At 46.1% G+C, this 22527-nt stretch overlaps 1 protein-coding gene across 1 annotated transcript in view; it reads left to right on the forward strand.

Annotated features, from left to right (window-relative positions):
- IGDCC4 (immunoglobulin superfamily DCC subclass member 4) overlaps nt 1-13202 on the forward strand; it is a 118449-nt gene extending 105247 nt beyond the window's left edge. Inside the window, exons 16-20 of the mRNA XM_044279389.1 lie at nt 4016-4153; nt 7067-7172; nt 10108-10336; nt 11615-11779; nt 11866-13202. Of these exons, the coding sequence (XP_044135324.1) occupies nt 4016-4153; nt 7067-7172; nt 10108-10336; nt 11615-11779; nt 11866-12366 (1139 nt within the window). The 3' untranslated portion in view covers nt 12367-13202. The remainder of the gene's footprint in view (nt 1-4015; nt 4154-7066; nt 7173-10107; nt 10337-11614; nt 11780-11865) is intronic.
- Nucleotides 13203-22527: the final 9325 nt, after the last annotated feature.

Here is a 22527-nt window from a genome sequence, read left to right on the forward strand (position 1 = left end):
ACCCCAAGGTATTCCGTGAGGGGCATGGCGAGTTCCTAGAATTTTTTATTTTTTGTCGCAAGTTAGTGGAATATGAGACTTTGTAAGGAAAAAAGAAAAAAAAAGAAAAATCATCATTTTCCGCTAACTTGTGACAAAAAATTCTAGGAACTCGCCGTGCCCCTCACGGAATACCTTGGGGTGTCTTCTTTCCAAAATGGGGTCACTTGTGGCGTAGTTATACTGCCCTGGCAATTTAGGGGCCCAAATGTGTGAGAAGTACCTTGCAATCAAAATGTGTAAAAAATGGCCTGCGAAATCCGAAAGGTGCACTTTGGAATATGTGCCCCTTTGCCCACCTTGGCTGCAAAAAAGTGTCACACATGTGGTATCGCCGTACTCAGGAGAAGTTGGGCAATGTGTTTTGGGGGGTCATTTTACATATACCCATGCTGGGTGAGAGAAATATCTTGGCAAAAGACAACTTTTCCCATTTTTTTATACAAAGTTGGCATTTGACCAAGATATTTTTCTCACCCAGCATGGGTATATGTAAAATGACACCCCAAAACACATTCCCCAACTTCTCCTGAGTACGGCGATACCACATGTGTGACACTTTTTTGCAGCCTAGATGCGCAAAGGGGCCCAAATTCCTTTTAGGAGGGCATTTTTAGACATTTGGATCCCAGACTTCTTCTCACACTTTCGGGCCCCTAAAAAGCCAGGGCAGTATAAATACCCCACATGTGACCCCACTTTGGAAAGAAGACACCCCAAGGTATTCAATGAGGGGCATGGCGAGTTCCTAGAATTTTTATTTTTTTGCATAAGTTAGCGGATATTGATTTTTTTTTTTGTTTTTTTCTCACAAAGTCTCACTTTCCGCTAACTTAGGACAAAAATTTCAATCTTTCATGGACTCAATATGCCCCTCACGGAATACCTTGGGGTGTCTTCTTTCCGAAATGGGGTCACATGTGGGGTATTTATACTGCCCTGGCTTTTTAGGGGCCCTAAAGCGTGAGAAGAAGTCTGGAATATAAATGTCTAAAAATGTTTACGCATTTGGATTCCGTGAGGGGTATGGTGCGTCCATGTGAGATTTTATTTTTTGACACAAGTTAGTAGAATATGAGACTTTGTAAGAAAAAACAAAAACAAACAAAAAATTTCTGCTAACTTGTGCCCAAAAAAATGTCTGAATGGAGCCTTACAGGGGGGGGTGATCAATGACAGGGGGGTGATCAATGACAGGGGGGTGATCAATGACAGGGGAGTGATCAATGAGAGGGGGGTGATCAATGACAGGGGGGTGATCACCCATATAGACTCCCTGATCACCCCCCTGTCACTGATCACCCCCCCTGTAAGGCTCCATTCAGACATCCGCATGATTTTTACGGATCCATGGATACATGGATCGGATCCACAAAACACATGCGGACGTCTGAATGGAGCCTTACAGGGGGGTTATCAATGACAGGGGGTGATCAGGGTGATCACCCCCCTGTCAATGATCACCCCCCCTGTAAGGCTCCATTCAGACATCCGCATGATTTTTTACGGATCCATGGATACATGGATCGGATCCACAAAACACATGCGGACGTCTGAATGGAGCCTTACAAGGGGGTTATCAATGACAGGGGGTGATCAGGGTGATCACCCCCCTGTCACTGATCACCCCCCCTTGTAAGGCTCCATTCAGACATCCGCATGATTTTTTACGGATCCATGGATACATGGATCGGATCCACAAAACACATGCGGACGTCTGAATGGAGCCTTACAAGGGGGTTATCAATGACAGGGGGTGATCAGGGTGATCACCCCCCTGTCACTGATCACCCCCCCTGTAAGGCTCCATTCAGACATCCGCATGATTTTTTACGGATACATGGATCGGATCCACAAAACACATGCGGACGTCTGAATGGAGCCTTACAGGGGGGTTATCAATGACAGGGGGTGATCAGGGTGATCAGCCCCCTGTCAATGATCACCCCCCCTGTAAGGCTCCATTCAGACATCCGCATGTGTTTTGCGGATCCGATCCATGTATCCATGGATCCGTAAAAATCATGCGGACGTCTGAATGGAGCCTTACAGGGGGGTGATCAATGACAGGGGGTGATCAGGGAGTGTATATGGGTGATCACCCGTCTGTCATTGATCACCCCCCTGTAAGGCTCCATTCAGACGTCCGCATGATTTTTACGGATCCATGGATACATGGATCGGATCCACAAAACACATGCGGACGTCTGAATGGAGCCTTACAGGGGGGTTATCAATGACAGGGGGGTGATCAGGGAGTGTATATGGGTGATCACCCGCCTGTCATTGATCACCCCCCTGTAAGGCTCCATTCAGACGTCCGCATGATTTTTACGGATCCATGGATACATGGATCGGATCCACAAAACACATGCGGACGTCTGAATGGAGCCTTACAGGGGGGTTATCAATGACAGGGGGGGTGATCAGGGAGTGTATATGGGTGATCACCCGCCTGTCATTGATCACCCCCTGTAAGGCTCCATTCAGACGTCCGCATGTGTTTTGCGGATCCGATCCATGTATCCATGGATCCGTAAAAATCATGTGGACGTCTGAATGGAGCCTTACAGGGGGGTGATCAATGACAGGGGGGTGATCAATGACAGGGGGGTGATCAATGACAGGGGGTGATCAGGGAGTGTATATGGGTGATCACCCGCCTGTCATTGATCACCCCCCTGTAAGGCTCCATTCAGACGTCCGTATGCTTTTTGCGGATCCGATCCATGTATCCGTGGATCCGTAAAAATCATACGGACGTCTGAACGGAGCCTGACAGGGGGATGATCAATGACAGGGTGGTGATCAATGACAGGGGGGTGATCAGGGAGTTTATATGGGGTGATCATGGGTGATCAGGGGTTTATAAGGGGTTAATAAGTGACGGGGGGGGGGGTGTAGTGTAGTGTAGTGTAGTGTGGTGTGGTGTTTGGTGCTACTGTACTGACCTACCTGAGTCCTCTGGTGGTCGATCCTAACAAAAGGGACCACCAGAGGACCAGGTAGGAGGTATATTAGACGCTGTTATGAAAACAGCGTCTAATATACCTGTTAGGGGTTAAAAAATTCGGATCTCCAGCCTGCCAGCGAGCGATCGCCGCTGGCAGGCTGGAGATCTACTCGCTTACCTTCCGTTCCTGTGAGCGCGCGCGCCTGTGCGCGCGCGTTCACAGGAAATCTCGGCTCTCGCGGGAGGACGCGTATATGCGTCCACCCAGAAGAGCAGGACCGCCGGCAGGACGCAATCCTGCGTACGGCGGTCCTGAGGAGGTTAAAGGTCTGCACATCCTGATGCATACTGAATGGATTGCTTCCCATTCAGAACGCAATGGGACAAAACTGAAGCGTTTTTTTCCTAGTATTGAGCTCCTATGACCGAACTCAATACCAGAAAACTTTAACGCTAGTGTGAAAGTAGCCTTAGTTCTTTTTATGGAATGAATAAGGCTACTTTCACACTTGCGCTTTCCCTTTTCGCTATTGAGATCCAAACACAATAGAAACTGACCCGTCCCCTATTGACTTTCAATGGAGTTTGTGACGGATCCGTCATGGCTATTTTAATGATAATACAACCGGATCCGTTCATAACAGATGCAGATGGTTGTATTATCATGACGGAAGCGTTTTTGCTGATCCATGATTCACCAGGGGAGGACCCAGGCAGTGGGACTGAGCTACTAGGCATGTGTGACCACCAGAGGGAGAATTAAAAGAACAGCAGGGGGCACCATGACAAGCATATAACAGCAATATCTAGACACAAGAGCATATTTTAAAAAAAATTCTAATCAAAAAATTATTATTTTTGTGTGTATTACCAGCATACATTAATTTATTTGTTGGACAACCTTTCCATTTTAGACATACATATAAACCATTACATGATCTGCTTACTAGTGGAATATATTGTAGTTAACACTGGCACATTCCATTTGTACTGTTATAAGACAGTATGCTTTGTTTTACATAGGAAATACTTTTAGTGCAGAAGTGGACGGTTTGCAAAGTGGGACCAAATATTACTTCAAGATGGGAGCCAAGACAGTGTCAGGCTGGGGGCCATATTCCAATGTGGTTGAAGTTGAGACCCTGCCTCCAAGACTACCAGGTATGAAATATCAATGTTGTGCTTTCTATTGTCTGTCTACATCAGACATGACACCTTCCTTTCTGCTTGCTGGTGCACATCAAATTCCATGTATTCATCTCCAAATTTCCCCCTGGTACACCACATTTTTTACAATGGCACAGTAACATAGTTTATATGGCTGAAAAAATAAATTTGTCCATCCAGTTCGGCCTGTAATCCTGCAAGTTGATCCAGACAAAGGCAAAAAAAAAAAACTGTGAGGTAGAAGCCAATTTTCCTCACTTTAGGGGAATAAAAAATTCCTTCCCGACTCCAATCAGGCAATCGGACTAACTCCCTGGATCAATGACCCCTCTCTAGTAGCTATAGCCTGTAATATTATTACCCTCCAGAAATACATCCAGGCCCCTCTTGAATTCCTTTATTGTACTCACCATCACCACCTCCTCAGGCAGAGAGTTCCATAGTCTCACTGCTCTTACCGTAAAGAATCATACAACCCCCCCCCCCCCCTCCCCGAGAAAGCTTATGCAAGGTGTGCGTCAGGGCTCTTTGGTTGACCACTTAGGTATCTATTCTATGGCTTTTCAGTAACAGTTCAGTATATTATCTATGTATTTTGCACTTTGCACTTTATATATTCATGTACTGTATTTGGTTTTAATACTGTGCTGATGGCTATATACCATATACCTATATTGGGTTAGTTATATACTATGCTGTACTCTCAGGACCTTGCCAGTATTGATGTGTAGATTGCCCAGTGGTGTCCCATTTTTATCCTGTGTGTTCTCCATTCACCATTGTATTGTCTCTTATGGAATTTTTCGTCTCCTTCTGAGCCCATAATAAAGTTTATATTAATTTCTATTTGTGCTAGCCTCTCTATCTTTTGGTGTTGTACTTTGCGTGCAGGCTGAGCACGGGTACTCACATTTGTGAACCATCTATTGGTGTATATCTGAGTATGTTTGTGTACAAACCTTCTTTCCTCCAGACGCAGAGGATGTCCCCTCGTCACAGTCACAGTCACAGTCCTGGGGATAAATAGATGATGGGAGAGATCTCTGTACTGACCCCTGATATATTTATACATAGCAATTAGATCTCCCCTCAGTCGTCTTTTTTCTAAAGTGAATAACCCTAATTTTGATAATCTTTCAGGGTACTGTAGTTGCCCCATTCCAGTTATTACTTTAGTTGCCCTCCTCTGGACCCTCTCCAGCTCTGCTATGTCTGCCTTGTTCACAGGAGCCCAGAACTGTACACAGTACTCCATGTGTGGTCTGACCAGTGACTTGTAAAGTGGTAGGACTATGTTCTTATCATGGGCAGCTATGCCCCTTTTGATGCAACCCATTATCTTATTGGCCTTGGCAGCAGCTGCCTGACACTGGTTTCTACAGCTTAGTTTGCTGTTTATTAAAATTCCTAGTTTTTCCATGCCAATGTTACCCGGTGTTTTACCATTTAGTATGTACGGATGACTTGCATTATTCCTTCCCATGTGCATAACCTTACATTTGTCAGTGTTAAACCTCATCTGCCACATCTCTGCCCAAGCCTCCAATCTATCCAGATCCCTCTGTAGTAGTATACTGTCCTCTTCTGTGTTACTTTACACAGTTTGGTGTCATCTGCAAAAATGGAATTTTTACTGTGAGCCTTTTACAAGATCATTAAAAAATATAATAAAGAGAATAGGGCCCACAACTGACCCCTGAGGTACTCCACTAGTGACAGTGACCCAATCTGAGTGTGTACCGTTAATAACCACCCTCTGTTTTCTATCCCTCAGCCAGTTACTTACCCACATACAGACATTTTCTCCCAGTCCGAGCATTCTCATTTTATATACTAACCTTTTATGTGGTACAGTGTCAAATGCTTTGGGGGAAGTCCAGATATACGACATCCATTGATTCGCTGCGCCACAGAACATTATTATTCTTATTTTAAGGCTGTATTCACTCATCCCAGTTCCATCATGCCTTTTTGCCATGTATTTTTTTCAAAACTGCTGCAAATATGATGCAGCTTCATTAAAGCTGTAAGGCCACATTCACACGGCAATAAAAAACCGGCCGTGTGATGGCCATTTTTGTAATGGCTGTCACACAGCACTTTTTTAATGGCCAATGAATAGCGACCGTCAAAAAATAGGACATGTCCTATTTTTGGCCTTTTTTCCCAGCCAGAAAGACCCCATTCAAATTAATGGGTCTTCAGACAGGAGTGCACCCTTTAAAAACAGCTACAAAGGTCTTACAGGTGTAAAATTAAAACAACTTGCTCCTCGAACCCCATTTGCTGAATACAGCAGGGCCTGCATCCCCAGCCTCGTGACGTCATATGTAATTCTGGTTACAACCCTAGATAGGGAATAACTAACTGATGGATGGGAGTCCGAATGCTGGGACACCCATTGATCCTGAGAGCAGAGGTCCCATACCCCCATCCTAGTGGAGTGGCAGGTCAAATATGCACCATGCTGATCCATTTATTCTCTGTTAGACTTCCCGAGATAGCTGAGTACAGCACTTGACACTCATTAGCAGACCCATGGAGAATGAGTGCAGTGCCATGGCTCATTTTTGGCTTACAGATCCGTTCAGATGCAGGAATGGGACAGGCGTTGTCAGGATCGGTGAGATCCCCACCAATCTGTTAGTTATCCCCAATCCAGTAGGAGGGGAGGAGGGAGGAAGTGAGGAGACACACACAGCCAAGTAGCTACATAGCAAGTTACCAGAATACCCCTTTAACATGATATTAAAGGAAGCTGTGGGTACCAGATAATGAGATATTCTGGATTATTGAAAAGTCAGAGAAAAGTTTAATAGTAGCACATAGGAGAAGTTAGTCCAGAATAAAATGCAACTAATATGTTGTGTTGCATGTGCCATAAAAGCCTCTCTGCTGTCTTTCCAGATGTCCTGGATATGAATTCCGTCACTGGTATCATTGTTGGCGTCTGTCTGTGCCTCCTGTGCCTCCTTCTCTGTATGTGTGCAAGCTTCCAACAGGGCAAGCAGGGGTAAGTCAGAAATGTGATACTAGTTAGTATTCTGTGCACTTCTCTAATAGTATAAATCAGAATTGTTGCATTAACTTGTGAAAATGTTGACAAGAGGGCATGTGTCTGAGGGTGCTTTCACACCTGCAGTTTTGATGCAGTTTTTTAGGTCAAAACTTGGAGTGGATTAAGAAGAGAGGGAAATAAAAACTATCAGTTTTCCATTGGTGTGCAGATGATTAAGATAACCCCTGTCCATATATACCCTGTGGATATCACAGAGGGTGTGCTTTGCTTGGGCCACCATTCTTTAACCACCCCAGGACCGCATAACGCACAGATGCGTCCTGGAGGCGGTCGATTCATTCCTCCTGGACGCATCCGTGCGTCATCTCGCGAGAGGCGAGATTTCCTGTGAACGCGCGCACACAGGCGCGCACGTTCACAGGATCGGAAGGTGTTTTACGGATCCACGGATACATGGATCGGATCCGCAAAACACATACGGACGTCTGAATGGAGCCTTACAGGGAGGTGATCAATGACCGGGGGAGGATGATCACCACATATACACTCCCTGATCACCCACCCTGTCATTGATCACCCCCCTGTAAGGCTCCATTCAGACGCCCCGTATGTGTTTTACGGATCCACGCATCCATGGATTGGATCCGCAAAACACATACTGACGTCTGAATGGAGCCTTACAGGAGGGTGATCAGGGAGTCTATATGGGATGATCACCCCCCTGTAAGGCTCCATTCAGACGTCCGTATGTGTTTTACGGATCCACGCATCCATGGATCGGATCCGCAAAACACATACGGACGTCTGACTGGAGCCTTACAGGGGGGTGATCAATGACAGAGTGGTGATCACCCCATATAGACTCCCTGATCACCCCCCTGTCATTGATCACCCCCCTGTAAGGCTCCATTCAGACGTCCGTATGTGTTCTACGGATCCACGCATCCATGGATCGGATCAGCAAAACACATACGGACGTCTGAATGGAGCCTTACAGGGGGGTGATCATCCCATATACACTCCCTGATCACCCCCCTGTCATTGATCACCCCCCTGTAAGGCTCCATTCAGACATTTTTTTGGCACAAGTTAGCGGAAATTGATATATTTTTTTTTTCTTTTTTTTCTTACAAAGTCTCTACAAAGCTTTAGGGCCCCTAAAATGCCAGGGCAGTATAAATACCCCACATGTGACCCCATTTCGGAAAGAAGACACCCCAAGGTATTCCGTGAGGGGCATATTGAGTCCATGAAAGATTTAAATTTTTGTCCCAAGTTAGCGGAAAGGGAGACTTTGTGAGAAAAAACAAACAAAAATCAATTTCTGCTAACTTGTGCCAAAAAAAATAAATTTCTATGAACTCGCCATGCCCCTCATTGAATACCTTGGGGTGTCTTCTTTCCAAAATGGGGTCACATGTGGGGTATTTATACTGCCCTGGCATTTTAGGGGCCCTAAAGCGTGAGAAGAAGTCTGGGATCCAAATGTCTAAAAATGCCCTCCTAAAAGGAATTTGGGCCCCTTTGCGCATCTAGGCTGCAAAAAAGTGTCACACATTGGTATCGTTTTACTCAGGAGAAGTTGGGGAATGTGTTTTGGGGTGTCATTTTACATATACCCATGCTGGGTGAGATAAATATCTTGGTCAAATGCCAACTTTGTATAAAAAAAATGGGAAAAGTTGTCTTTTGTCAAGATATTTATCTCACCCAGCGTGGGTATATGTAAAATGACACCCCAAAACACATTCCCCAACTTCTCCTGAGTACGGCGATACCACATGTGTGACACTTTTTTGCAGCCTAGGTGGGCAAAGGGGCCCAAATTCCAAAGAGCACCTTTCGGATTTCACAGGGCATTTTTTACAGATTCTGATTTCAAACTACTTCTCACGCATTTGAGCCCCTAAAATGCCAGGGCAGTATAACTACCCCACAAGTGACCCCATTTAGGAAAGAAGACACCCCAAGGTATTTCATGATGGGCATAGTGAGTTCATGGAAGTTTTAATTTTTTGTCACAAGTTAGTGGAATATGAGACTTTGTAAGAAAAAAGAAAAGAAAAAAAAGAAATCATCATTTTCCGCTAACTTGTGACAAAAAATAAAAAGTTCTATGAACTCACTATGCCCATCAGCGAATACCTTAGGGTGTCTACTTTCCGAAATGGGGTTATTTGTGGGGTTGTTCTACTGTCTGGGCATTGTAGAACCTCAGGAAACATGACAGGTGCTCAGAAAGTCAGAGCTGCTTCAAAAAGCGGAAATTCACATTTTTGTACCATAGTTTGTAAACGCTATAACTTTTACCCAAACCATTTTTTATTTTTTTTACCCAAACATTTTTTTTTTATCAAAGACATGTAGAACAATAAATTTAGAGAAAAATTTATATATAGATGTCTTTTTTTTTAGAAAAATTTTACAACTGAAAGTGAAAAATGTAATTTTTTTGCAAAAATTTCGTTAAATTTCGATTAATAACAAAAAAGTTAAAATGTCAGCAGCAATGAAATACCACCAAATGAAAGCTCTATTAGTGAGAAGAAAAGGAGGTAAAATTCATTTGGGTGGTAAGTTGCATGACCGAGCAATAAACGGTGAAAGTAGTGTAGTACAGAAGTGTAAAAAGTGGCCTGGTCATTAAGGGTGTTTAAGCTAGGGGGACTGAGGTGGTTAAGAGTGGCTCCTGCTTAGGCGGACTTGATCCATCCATGTAAAAAAGCAGCTGGCACCCCACTAAAGGAAGGATAATGTGTCAACCCTAGAACTATATATGTCACACAAGTTCATTTATCTGCCCGGGATATATTTACCGCAGATATAGCAATGATATAACTAGGTAGCCAGTTTGGAATGATATGTCATTAAACCCATAACAGTGCGGTACTTGTCATTTATTTTGCTCTCTTTACTGGTTCGTACCCAGGGACGTGGGATCTGATTTGGGACCCAGGACTACTAGGGGTCCTTTATCCTATCAAAGGGCAAGACAGGGGTCATGTTCCCAAACTCACTGCCAAGACTCACATGAGTTAGAGACTTTGATGCCGCCTGCACAAGAAGATGCTCCTTCTCTTTCAGTTCCAAATCTATTAGGAAGCCATAGCCTTGTTTTAAATCCACCGACAGAAGACAAAAATCAAGTGAAGGTGAAGGTAGGTCCATATATCACACACATTGATAAACAACGGTTCTTCTGATAAAGGCCTTGAAAGAATTTAATTACAGAACAGAGTACTGTATGAGAATGTAGCCTACCACTAGATAAGGATATTCAATCATGTACAAAGTTACAAAGTCAGCATATGCGTTAGAAGTAATAAATGGTCACCAGCTTTTCACACAACTTTGCATAAATCAATAGTAAACCTGAACAAGAAACTGTAATATGTTTTATTGGTGAGAAATATCAGTATTCACCTATCAGCTGTTTAACTAGCACCTCGAATCCCCACTCCACAGCTAATTGTTTTTCACTTGAAAAATGCCATCTCTACAAGGGGATCATATTACACATGTCAGTGCAAGTCTATGGAGAGGGGAGGTGGGAGGAAGTGAGGAGAAACTCACAGACAAGCAGCTACATAGCAAGCTTATAGCTCATCACAAGTCCTTCATTCACAAAAATACAGGTCAGTAACTTCTCTTTCATTTCCTCCATAATCCTGGAGCTGCTTCTGAGTGACTGTGAGACAGTTAAGTAGATTTTCCTCTACTTTCTGTGTGTAGTGATGGCAGTTAGTCTCCATTCACCATATCTGAGAGAGCTGCAAACCATATATTCAGCAAGTGCAGCTAAAAATGCCAGATACAGGCAATATAGTACACACCATACTGTTGTATACACACTTTACTATTGAATAATGCAAAGTTTGTTGAAAGCTAAGTGCCGCATCAAAGTGTATTGCTGGCAATTGCTTCCTTGGTAAATATCCATATAAAATATATATTTTATACTGTTAGATTATTAACATTTACGTCTGTGTGCCACCACACATCTGTTTATATAAGTGTTTCTATGTTCATGTATGTGCCTGGAAAACCTGGAGGTTGAAGTATCCATAGAGCTCTTCTGTTATCTGACGGGCAGGTATACGTCAGTAGTTTATGATTTTTACTGTAGCTTTAGGGAGGGAAGTGTAGCCTTTTGTGCTTTCATGTACAATGGTTGAACGGAAAAAAGGTACACTGGTCGTACATGAAGTTTGGACATGGGCGGCCAATGGTTGACAAATGCCACTTAATGGCATATGCCTTTACATTCAGCACAGATATGGGAGATTTCTGGCGTATACACCGAACATAGAGGGAACGTGAGCAGTGCCCACCCTTCATATGTAGTCGCCTTAAGTACACATTATTGGGTATTCAATACATTTATCTTAATGCTGTCAATTAATCATCAACATGAATTGTCTCTATATTCCTTTCAGCCTTCATGGAATGGATCAGTCACTCAGAACTGGGCAAACCACATCACCAGCTATGCTGATACCATCACAGGCGACCTCACTTGTGCTGCCAATGGTTCAGCAAATCATATGACCTCTGGAGGTCTAAGGATGGCCTTGCATGATATTTCCTATGAATCACATAAGGTAAAATTGATTAAGGGTGCGTAGACATAAATGCTCTGTTTTGGGTTGGTGTTTAGCATACTGAAAAATGATTTACTTCTCACCAGATGGATGTTGGAAAGAATCAAAGGAATTCATCTCAGAATCAAGTGGAGGCTGACGTCATTGTCCACTCTGACTTCTCTGCTTCTGAGCGCAGTGGTCATTGTGCTGGCTTGGACTCAGAAGAAGAGGACGAACTTAGTTTGGATCCAAACAAAGACCAAGCTGAGACTTGTTTGACTGCAGTCCCTGACCTTCAAACCCAGGGCATGGTAAATGAAAATGGAAGCCAAGACTGGAGCTGCCAGCCATTAATGGCCATTAGTACAGAACAAAGTTTAAATTCATTGACAACAAAGAGCCAGCACCTTGCCAATGGCATCCAGTGTGCCAGGAGTTTGGACTTTCAGGAGAATCAGGCCATCCTGGGCTTGCCGTTCACTGTAGACAGCGGAGGTCCATGTTCAGAAGATGTGTCTTTAACGTCTAAGGGACAGCAAGAACTGCCACAAAGCAATACACCAGACTCACTACAACCACTCAACCTGGAGGAGATTGTACACTGAATTTTGGGCTTAAATGAACCCACAAACAAAGGAATGGCCTATTTGGGTCCACTAGTCTGTTTCATGATTTCACAGATTTCAGAATAGACCTAATGTTGGGGGTAAGCCTTGCGAATATTCAGCCATTTTCTTCAACTAAAACTTGTTGAATTTTCTGGCAGTCTTGAATCAGACGGGGAATGGCTATAGGTAGCAGTAAAGTGAATTGGATAGCATTGGCACTGCCCACTAAAAGTGGTCCATGGTAATGTTTCATCTATGGAAGAGAAACTAGAGGCTCTAGCATGCAACTGTTGCTGAGTTTCCTAAAAAACCAAATTCCTTTAGAGTTAAATGAAAAGGATGTTATATAGGAATCTGGGTTTTGTCATTTGTGCTATATGATGAATTTTGGGTCAGGCTAAAATCACCAAATAAGTTGCCTTCTTGTACGTGTAGTGCAAAAACAATAATTATGTGTCATGCGTGCTCCCTTTACACTGACAGTGCTTTCTGAAAATTATACATGCCAATCTTACATGGACCAACCAGAAGCATAGCTATAAGGGGTGCAGAAGTAGCAGTCACACCCAGGCCCTTGTGTTAATATTCCCTCTGCCACCAGTATTATAAATGGTACATGTAGGTGGGGGCCCTATTACAGGTTTTGCATTGGGGCCCAGGATCTTCAAGTTATGCATCTGCCCAGCACTATAAAGATCATTGCCTCTGAGGGGTTATCCCATGATTAATGTATACAATTAAAATCAGATATCATATAGTACATGACAGTCTTCTAACAAAGCTACAACCAACCCTGTACCTCACCTGGATCCAGAGATCTCCCCATTCATCTATCTATTTGATCTGCTAGATTTATTGCAAGCTGGCAGCTCAGGGGCATGCCCTATCTCAGGGGGTGTGTCTTTTCTCAGGGGGCATGTTCTTTCTGCTTCAGCCCTCTCCCTGTAACTGGCACAGCTTCGCTTCTAACAGATTCAGCTGGTGGAAGTTGGAGGATAGAACCGAGCGTGTGTGACCATCTCAAGGAGGTGGACAGAGAAATAAGGAAAAGAACAAACAGGTGGTGCTGTACAGATACATTTTGTTAAATATCTCAGTGACTATACTAAAGTTCTAATTACATGTAATTACAAAAGTATTCAGATCCAAATGCTGGATTACAAAATTTTGAATATTTTTCGTGGGACCACCCCTTTATGGCTTCATACACACAGCCGTGTGCACATTTCAGTCCGCAAACAATGGATCCACAAAATATGGACACCTTCCGTGTGCATTCTGTATTTTTCTCACTTCCATCAATAGAAAGAACTATTCTTGTCTGAAACACGGACCAGAATAGGACATGTTCTGTAATTTTGCAGAATGGCCTCACAGATCCACAAAAAATACGGATGTGTACAAGGCTCCATAGAAATGAATGGGTCGGTGTGCTATCTCCAAAAAATGCACATGGATGAGAAATACGGTTGTTTGCATGAGGCCTGTTCTACATACCTTGTATGCCTGTGCTATATCATCTCCAGACATCTTGATGTCCATTCTCTGCCCATGGCTTCTTCACATTCCTGATGCCATCCTTTGTGGATTATATTACTGAAATTCACCAGTTTTATTTCTCCTAACAATCAGCAAACATGGGCTGTATGATCATGTCCCCGGATGTATACCTCTTGCCCTCACACTGGTCACAGGCTTGCGTTGCGGCTCGGTACTCCCACACATTATTGCATGAGAATTTGAGGACATGATGGTGCTACACAATACCTTTATGTGACAATGGTCCCTTTATATGCACTCTGTGAGTGCCCCACCAACACCCCCAGGACTCTTTTCTAACTTGTAGGCCATTAGCACTCACCCATATTTTTTTTAAGAGACATGTATATGTCATAACAGCCCCTTATGTGTTGAATTCTGAGTACAAGTGTGAATGGTTTCTTTTTGTTAAGCCTCCTGGACTGCAGTTGTATACATCCATTGCTAAGCACATCTGAATGTCAAGAGTGATGCAGTCAGACTTGGCAGAACATGACTACAACAGGAGAACAGCCACCGTCATGTCACTTACTGTGGCCTAGATCCACCAAAGGTCCAAAAATAAATACATGTTAAAGTCATTTGCGGTGTTTAACTATTATTTTTATCCATTGACCTGAATATTGTTTATAATCTTTATAATACAATGCAGGGAAATAAAATGAATGAAATCACTGCATCGAGGTTTAATTCTGTACGTCTGTCAGTAGGAACGAGTGCAGCAGCGGGAATCAGGTATGTATGATTACCTCCACAGGTCCGGCCATGCTGTGGGCCATGCACCTTTAACGTTTTTTCCCAAGATTATAATAAAACATATTCTTCTGACAAATCCTCTGCCATTAGAGTTCTGCTATTCTTTGTTTACTGTCCTGCAGCGATGACGTGCCTGTCTATCCACATGACTGCTGCAACCAAGCACTGGTTTCAGTGGTGTATAGCAGAAGACTACTGAGCTCAGTGATTGGCTGCAGAAGTCATGTAGGTAGGCACATCAATACTGCAGCATAGTACACAAAGATCAGCAGAGACCACCACAGAAAACAACAGGAGAGCCTTTAAGGCAATTGATATTTTATTACTTTATGGCATTTCTCTCCACTGGTCAAATTTTTGGTGTCTTGAAAAAAACTAACTTTAAGCTTCAAGTTTATTGCTTCTCTTAACATAGTAAGATCATGACATTCTGGCTGCCTATAGTCAACACTAGGGGGAGCTAACTACGATTTGACTTATACATGCAGTAAGGGCTCCCTAGAGCCAATTACAGGGAAATGTGAGACAAGATTCAGTTTAGTGCTGACTCCCCTCTCCATGGACCCTTCAGTAACTCAACAGATTAAATCGGACCGTAAACTGTGCAATCAATAATCTTATGCAAGACAGGGCAGGAAAAATACTGCACAAATGCAAAAAACATTAGCCCTAGTGGAAATGTAGACAGGGGCACGTGAATGAGTGGAATGTACAAAAGGCCGGGTGACTTGATAACCAAATACAGCTTCATAGCTTTATCATCTAGGAAGAGAGGTAAATGATGATAATGCCTCCTGTCCTCATGAAACTAGGTAGGGATCATGGATCATGGTTTACACCCAACAGGTGAGAATGAGGTTGAGAGATACACCTGCAGGGCGGACTGGGAACTTAAAGTGGCCCTGGAAAAAAAAAAAAGTGGCCCCATGTAGGTAGGTCTAAATACCCCCACTGCAGCACAAAATGCTGCTGCCTATGCCACAGTACAAAATTCCTCCTGAGCCTAGCAATACAGTTGAATTGTAGGCACTGGCCAAGTTCATAAGTACCTGATGCTCCTACATTAAGGGTCCATTCACACGTCCGTTTTTTCTTTCCTGATCTGTTCCGTTTTTTGCAGAACAGATCAGGACCAGATCTGGACCCATTCATTTTCAATGGGTCCTGGAAAAAATCGGACAGCACAATGTGTGCTGTCCGTTTCCGTTGTTCCGTTCCGCATGTCCGTTTAAATATAAAACATGTCCTATTCTTTTCCGCAAAATTCGGATCCTGGTACAATACAAAGTCAATGGATCCGCAAAAAACGGAAGACATTCGGATGTCATTCCGTATGTCTTCCGTTTTTTGCGGAATCCGTTCCTGGAAACACATAGCAAATTTTTTTATTTTTTTTCAAAGAAATCCAAACAACTTTATTTGATTATTGAATGTATACATGTTTCCGTTTTTTGCGGATCCGCAAAAAACGGATGACATACGGAAACATTTTCAGGAACAACGGATCCGCAAAAAACGGACCGAAAATCGGGATATAGGAAAATACTGACGTGTGAATGTAGCCTAAAGGGGTTGGCCACTCTCCATGTATTTGCTACTACTGTGTAGGAAGCAGGGAAAAAGTTAATTTCCTAATATATAGGTAAGGCTGTTACCAGCCTGCATTTATGGGAGGGGCGTCTGGTCATTTATACCCCTCGTTACCTTCCAGCCAGGCGCCCGAGCATCACGCATCTGCTGCGTATCGCGCTTCCTCATTTCGTCCGTCCGAAGTGGCTTCCGGTCTTCTGCGCATGCGCCACCGAATTCTGGATCGCCGATCGTCTGGCTCCCAGGTAATCAGGGCTCGGCTAGCTTCGGTCTAGCTCAGCTCCTCTCCCAGACGGATTCCAGCACCCGGGGCTGGTTTTAGACGCCGCTCTCCCCCAGCACGGATCCTCCTCGCTGGTTCAGGCGACGGGGGCGGGGAGCGGCGTCACAGTACTATGTTTTGCCTCTCCACTCTGGGATGTGTGGGCTGCTTAGGCAGGCTGGCACGAACGTTAAACGGTGACACTCCAGCAAGTTTTATATTACACAAAAGCTTAGACCAGGCGCTCTTTTTAGGTTACTCATTTACACTCTGAAAAAGGGGTTCAGTTGATGGTATTCAAGCGGATAAATACATGCAGTGCGATGCTGCGCTAACAATAAATGTGGCATCATCAGTGCAGCACATGTAGCATGGGACAATTGGGTGATGTTATGCGTTTAGTCAGGTTCGGATCCGGTGTGTATATGACTCTGGAGTGGGGTTGGTCGCCATGGCATTGTGGATGTGTCCTTGTGGAGAGTTGGCAGCATGGGTAGTTTTTCTAGGAATATGGTAGCATGAGTCACATTTCCAGCGTCCTGCAGTTGTCCTGCGAGCTATTTCAGCGGTTGGTCTGGCTCCATTTAGGTATTGGTAACGCAGAGCAACATTCGCATGTCGTCCGGCCCGTTCCTCTGCTTTATCACCATTTTTTAGTTTTGCGGTTTTTCCGGTCCTTCCATGTGGTTTACGCTATTCTGGGTTCGCCCAGGGTGTCTGTATCTCCTGGATCGCCCAGGGTGTCTGTGTCTCCTGGATCGCTCAGGGTCTCAATGTGCCTGGATCGCTCAGGGTGTCTGCGTCTCCTGGATCGCCCAGGGTCTCAATGTGCCTGGATCGCCCAGGGTGTCTGTGTCTCCTGGATCGCCCAGGGTGTCTGTGTCTCCTGGATCGCCCAGGGTGTCTGTGTCTCCTGGATCGCCCAGGGTGTCTGTGTCTCCTGGATCGCCCAGGGTGTCTGTGTCTCCTGGATCGCCCAGGGTGTCTGTGTCTCCTGGATCGCCCAGGGTGTCTGTGTCTCCTGGATCGCCCAGGGTGTCCGTGTCTCCTGGATCGCCCAGGGTGTCCGTGTCTCCTGGATCGCCCAGGGTGTCCGTGTCTCCTGGATCGCCCAGGGTGTCCGTGTCTCCTGGATCGCCCAGGGTGTCCGTGTCTCCTGGATCGCCCAGGGTGTCCGTGTCTCCTGGATCGCCCAGGGTCTCAATATGCCTGGATCGCCCAGGGTGTCTATGTCTCCTGGATCGCCCAGGGTCTCAATGTGCCTGTATCGCCCAGGGTCTCAATGTGCCTGGATCGCCCAGGGTGTCTGTGTCTCCTGGATCGGCCAGGGTCTCAATGTGCCTGGATCGCCCAGGGTGTCTGTGTCTCCTGGATCGCCCAGGGTGTCTGTGTCTCCTGGATCGCCCAGGGTGTCTGTGTCTCCTGGATCGCCCAGGGTGTCTATGTCTCCTGGATCGTCCAGGGTATCTGTGTCTCCTGGATCGCCCAGGGTCTCAATGTGCCTGGATCGCCCAGGGTGTCTGTGTCTCCTGGTTCACCCAGGGGGCTCGTATATTTTCTTTTAATTCTGACGTTGTGTTGTTCCTCCCTTTAGATTGGCTATTAGTTTTGCGTTTTCCTACGTTTCGGCCAGGCAATTCTGAGGCGCTCTCTGGTAAGTCAGTTAAAGATGGTTATTGGGGCAGGGTCAAACATCGGTTCATACTCAGGGTCATTTTCCTTTCATTAGCTCCAACTTAAGCAATTGGGGTTTTGGAGCCGTGCTTCCAAATCCATTTGTGTCCTGCCAGGTAGGTCTTTTCGTCCGATGGGCATTTTTTCTCACCTTCATTCTTTTTCACAAATTCTTCCGTCCGCTCTCTCCGCATCCGTCTGTTCCTTTCGTTTTCTAGGTGTACATTATTCATCTTTTTTTCTCAGGTCAAGTATGTCTCACGTCTCCTCCGTTATGGATGATAACATCTCCTAGCCAGGAACTCCCGTCTCAGGGCACAACAGTGGCACATCGTTGAGAAGTTGGACGGTGACAAGATTGGTCGCCGAACTTAATCGCAGGGGGATACGGCATCCGGCGACTGCCCGCAAGGCTGAGTTGTATCGCCTGCTGATGACGGCCCCGGTTCCGATGGCGGACCATTCCAACTTCGATTCCATACAGCTGGCCCTAGCTCAGATCCAGTCGTCCATCAGTGGTCTGGCTGGCTCGGTTTCGGACATTCAGGCTAGGGTAGCAGTGTTGGAAACCAGGCCCGCAGTCTCACCGCAATATCCAGGTTCGGCAGTCACCCCTGCCGTTCCTCTGGACGTTGCAGGTAGGCCTTCCGCCACTCCTCAGATCGCCCCTTCCCACTTTGTCCCGGAGCATATTAAAAAGGATATCCTGGCGGGCAAGGACGTGAATCTGGCGTCCATTCTTATTGCCTCCCAGGATATTTCGGAGAATCGGGTCATCAACTGCGGAGAGGTTTCCGTAGTGTTGAAGGCTAAGGATGCTCGGCTTAATAGGAAGTTATCTATTTCCGAGTTTGTTCTGGCCTTCAGCCTCTACAGGGACGTGGTGTGTTCCGCTCAGCCAGATCGCAGGGAAGAGCTGGACACTTACTTGTACCGGATTACGGACTTAGGGCACAAATACGGCGGCACAGCTTTCTACGATTACCATCGTTCTTTTTCGGCCAAAGCCGCGGCTGCTCTGAATCAGTTCCAGTTCGTGTCTAACTGGGCTGACTTGGACATGGAATTGTTTTGCCGGCATTTTGCGGGTCTCAAGGCCCCTCTCTGTGCTATCTGCCAGTCTATTTTTCATTCCACTGAGTGGTGTCCTAATCCGGTGCAAGCCCCACAGTCAGCTCCCTCGGCAGGTCCTTCCGGGTCCTCCAGGTCTTCCTCTTCATTAGATAAGCTGGGCAGACCAATTGTGTATCTCGGTAGCAGCCAGGTATGCAATAATTTTAATGCCAAGGGCTGTGCCTTTAATTCCTGCCGTGCGCTCCACATTTGTTCTTTGTTTTCGGGCCCATCCCCGTCCCTCCTGTCCCAGGAGGATAGCCAAGGATTCCTGACTGGCCGACATTAATTTGGGGTTATTGGCTGCTCTTCTGCGGGACCACCCTGATCGGCCTTTTGTCTCCTTCTTGTTGGATGGGTTCAGAGAAGGTTTTCATACCGGCCTCATTACACTCCCCCAGGGCTGCTGGACGGGCCCTAATCTGTTATCCGCTGCCAGCGATCCTGAGGCAGTCACCTCTCTCATCCAATTGGAAGTCGACAAAGGGTTTGTCATTGGTCCTTTTTTGGAAATTCCATTCCAATCATGGCGCATCAGTCCCATTGGACTTGTTACAAAGCATTCGTCCAATAAAAAGCGTCTCATTTACGATCTCTCTGCGCCTCATATGTCGGCCATCCCTAGTCTCAATTCACTCATTCCCTCCGAGGAATATTCAATGCAATATTCTTCGGTCGATGAGGCCATTCAGTACATTCTGCAAGCAGGGGCCGGGGCTTGGTTGGCTAAGGTAGATATAGCTGATGCTTTCAAACAGCTCCCAATCCATCCACAGCTTTGGAAGTATTACGGCTTCAAGTGGGCGGATAATTTCTACTTCGCCAACCGGCTCACCTTCGGGTCTAAAAGTAGCCCGTGGCTTTTCGAACAACTGGCCAAAGCCCTACACTGGATCCTCATCCATCATGGCGGGTCATCCATGGTCGTCCACTACCTGGATGACTTCCTTATGGTAGAAAGACCTAGACAGGTCCCATCCATTCCACACACTCTATTGGATATTTTTTCCCGTCTTCAGGTCCCTGTCGCTGCCGCCAAGACTGAGGGTCCGGCCACCAAGGTCACCTTCTTGGGCATCATTTTAGATACAATCAAGATGGAGGCTAGCCTCCCCAGCGAGAAATTGCTTAGGATTCGCTCAGCTATCGCTCAAGCGGTCAGGTCCCACTCTTTGACCAAGGTCGAGTTGCAATCCTTGCTGGGGATGCTTAATTTCGCCACCAGAATCATGCCTCAAGGCAGGGCCTTTCTTTCCAGATTGCTATGTCTTTTGCCCTCCGCTCCAGAGCAGGATTCTGTCGTCCATCTCGGCGGTCAGGCCATCGCGGACCTGTTCATGTGGAACAGTTTCCTATCCAATTGGAATGGCATTTCGCTGTTCGTTCCACAGTGGGACTCCTCTTCTCACCTTGTCTTCTCTGATGCCGCGGGTTCCTTGGGGTTCGCTGCCATTTTCAGGTCCCATTGGCTGGCCGCCGGATGGCCGCCAGAGTTCAGCTGCTCTCAAATCCTCTCCCCTCCTGGAACTGTATCCCGTCGTGGCGGCAGCTCAGGTTTGGGGCCACCATTGGTCTAATTCTTCTGTGTCTTTTGTCACGGATAGTCAGACCTTGGTGGACATTGTCAACAAAGGCAGGGCCCAGTCATTCAAGATCATGTCCTTGTTGCGCAAACTAGTCTGGCTGTCCCTCCGCCACAATTTTCATTTTCGGTGTGTTCACATATCAGGCGAGCAGAATAGGGCCGCGGACGCTCTTTCCCGCTTTAATTTTCCTTTTTTTTTTCAGGAAATGCCCGACGCGGATCGGTCAGGAGCGCCCGTGCCCCATTTCAGCACCCTCACTCTGGACTAGATTCCCTCATAGACGAAGCCAAGGGTCTGGTCAGAAAGTCTCTGTTGCGTAATACGGCGAGGAATTATCAGGCCGGCTTGAGAGCGTTTGATAATTTCTCCAGGATTCATCCAAGGGGTCATCATTCCGAAACTTCCCACATTATGGCCTTCTTAGCTCATTGTCACTACCAACTATCTCTGTCACACAATACCATCAAACTTTATTTAGCCGGACTACAACACCACTTCATGCTGGATGATCCTCACCGCGGGTCCTTCTTCTCTGTTCAGGCCATTAAGGCCACCCTTCGGGGTATTCAAAAGGAGGGTAAGGGGTCCCATAGCCGTAGGCAACCTGTGTCTAGTTAATTGTTTAGGGCTCTCTCCTCATCGTTGGATGGTAATCCTTTTGGGCCCTCCACTAGCCTGATCCTGAAAGCGGCCATGTATCTAATTTTTTATAGGTTTCTTAGGCCCGGGGAAGTCCTAGCCGGGCCAAACCTTCAGGGCCACCCGTTGAAACAACATCTGTCATGGGGCCGTGGTTGCTACACTCTCCTCCTACCCTCCACCAAAACCAGTCAGACGGGTCCCCCCACCGCAGTCAGATTTTATCCGACTACTAACAAGTGGTGCCCAGTTCAGGTCCTGCACCAATTGTTATCACATATTCAGGTCTCTTCTCCAGACAGCCCACTCCTGCCACACGCAGGCAAACCCCTTAATGCCACGCGGTTCATATCCTATATCCGTGCTCTCGCCCAAGGCCTAGGTTACGACCCCAAAGTAATATCAGGGCATTCTTTCCGCATAGGGGCGGCTTCAGCTGCATCACGGCATCAGGTGCCAGTTCACGTCATTCGGAGCATGGGGCGGTGGCGGTCCTTTTGTTACACTAGATACATCCCTGATCCTCAAGTAGAGATATCCCGTGCCTTTTGTTCCTTGGCTTTGTAATCCACATAATAAATAATTGTACCTAATTGTTGTTTTTGCCCCCTTTCTTGGTGTACCCTCGCCGTGGCTCCCGGCATAATTCAGCCACCTTGCTCAGGGCGGGAGTCTCTGCGTACGCCGACGTCTTCCTAGCCCTGACCATAAATAGGTAAGGCTGTTACCAGCCTGCATTTATGGGAGGGGCGTCTGGTCATTTATACCCCTCGTTACCTTCCAGCCAGGCGCCCGAGCATCACGCCCCTCCCTCCCGCCCCTTTTTTCAGGTTCCACTGGGTATGCCCCCCTTTCTTGGTGTACCCTCGCCGTGGCTCCCGGCATAATTCAGCCACCTTGCTCACGCCGACGTCTTCCTAGCCCTGACCATAAATGTTATTAAGCAGATCTGCCTGTTTTTTCTATTATCTGAAGCCACGCCCCCTGAGCCCGCTCTGC

The sequence above is a fragment of the Bufo gargarizans genome, chromosome 2 (genome assembly GCF_014858855.1).
Source record: "Bufo gargarizans isolate SCDJY-AF-19 chromosome 2, ASM1485885v1, whole genome shotgun sequence".
NCBI lineage: Eukaryota > Metazoa > Chordata > Amphibia > Anura > Bufonidae > Bufo > Bufo gargarizans.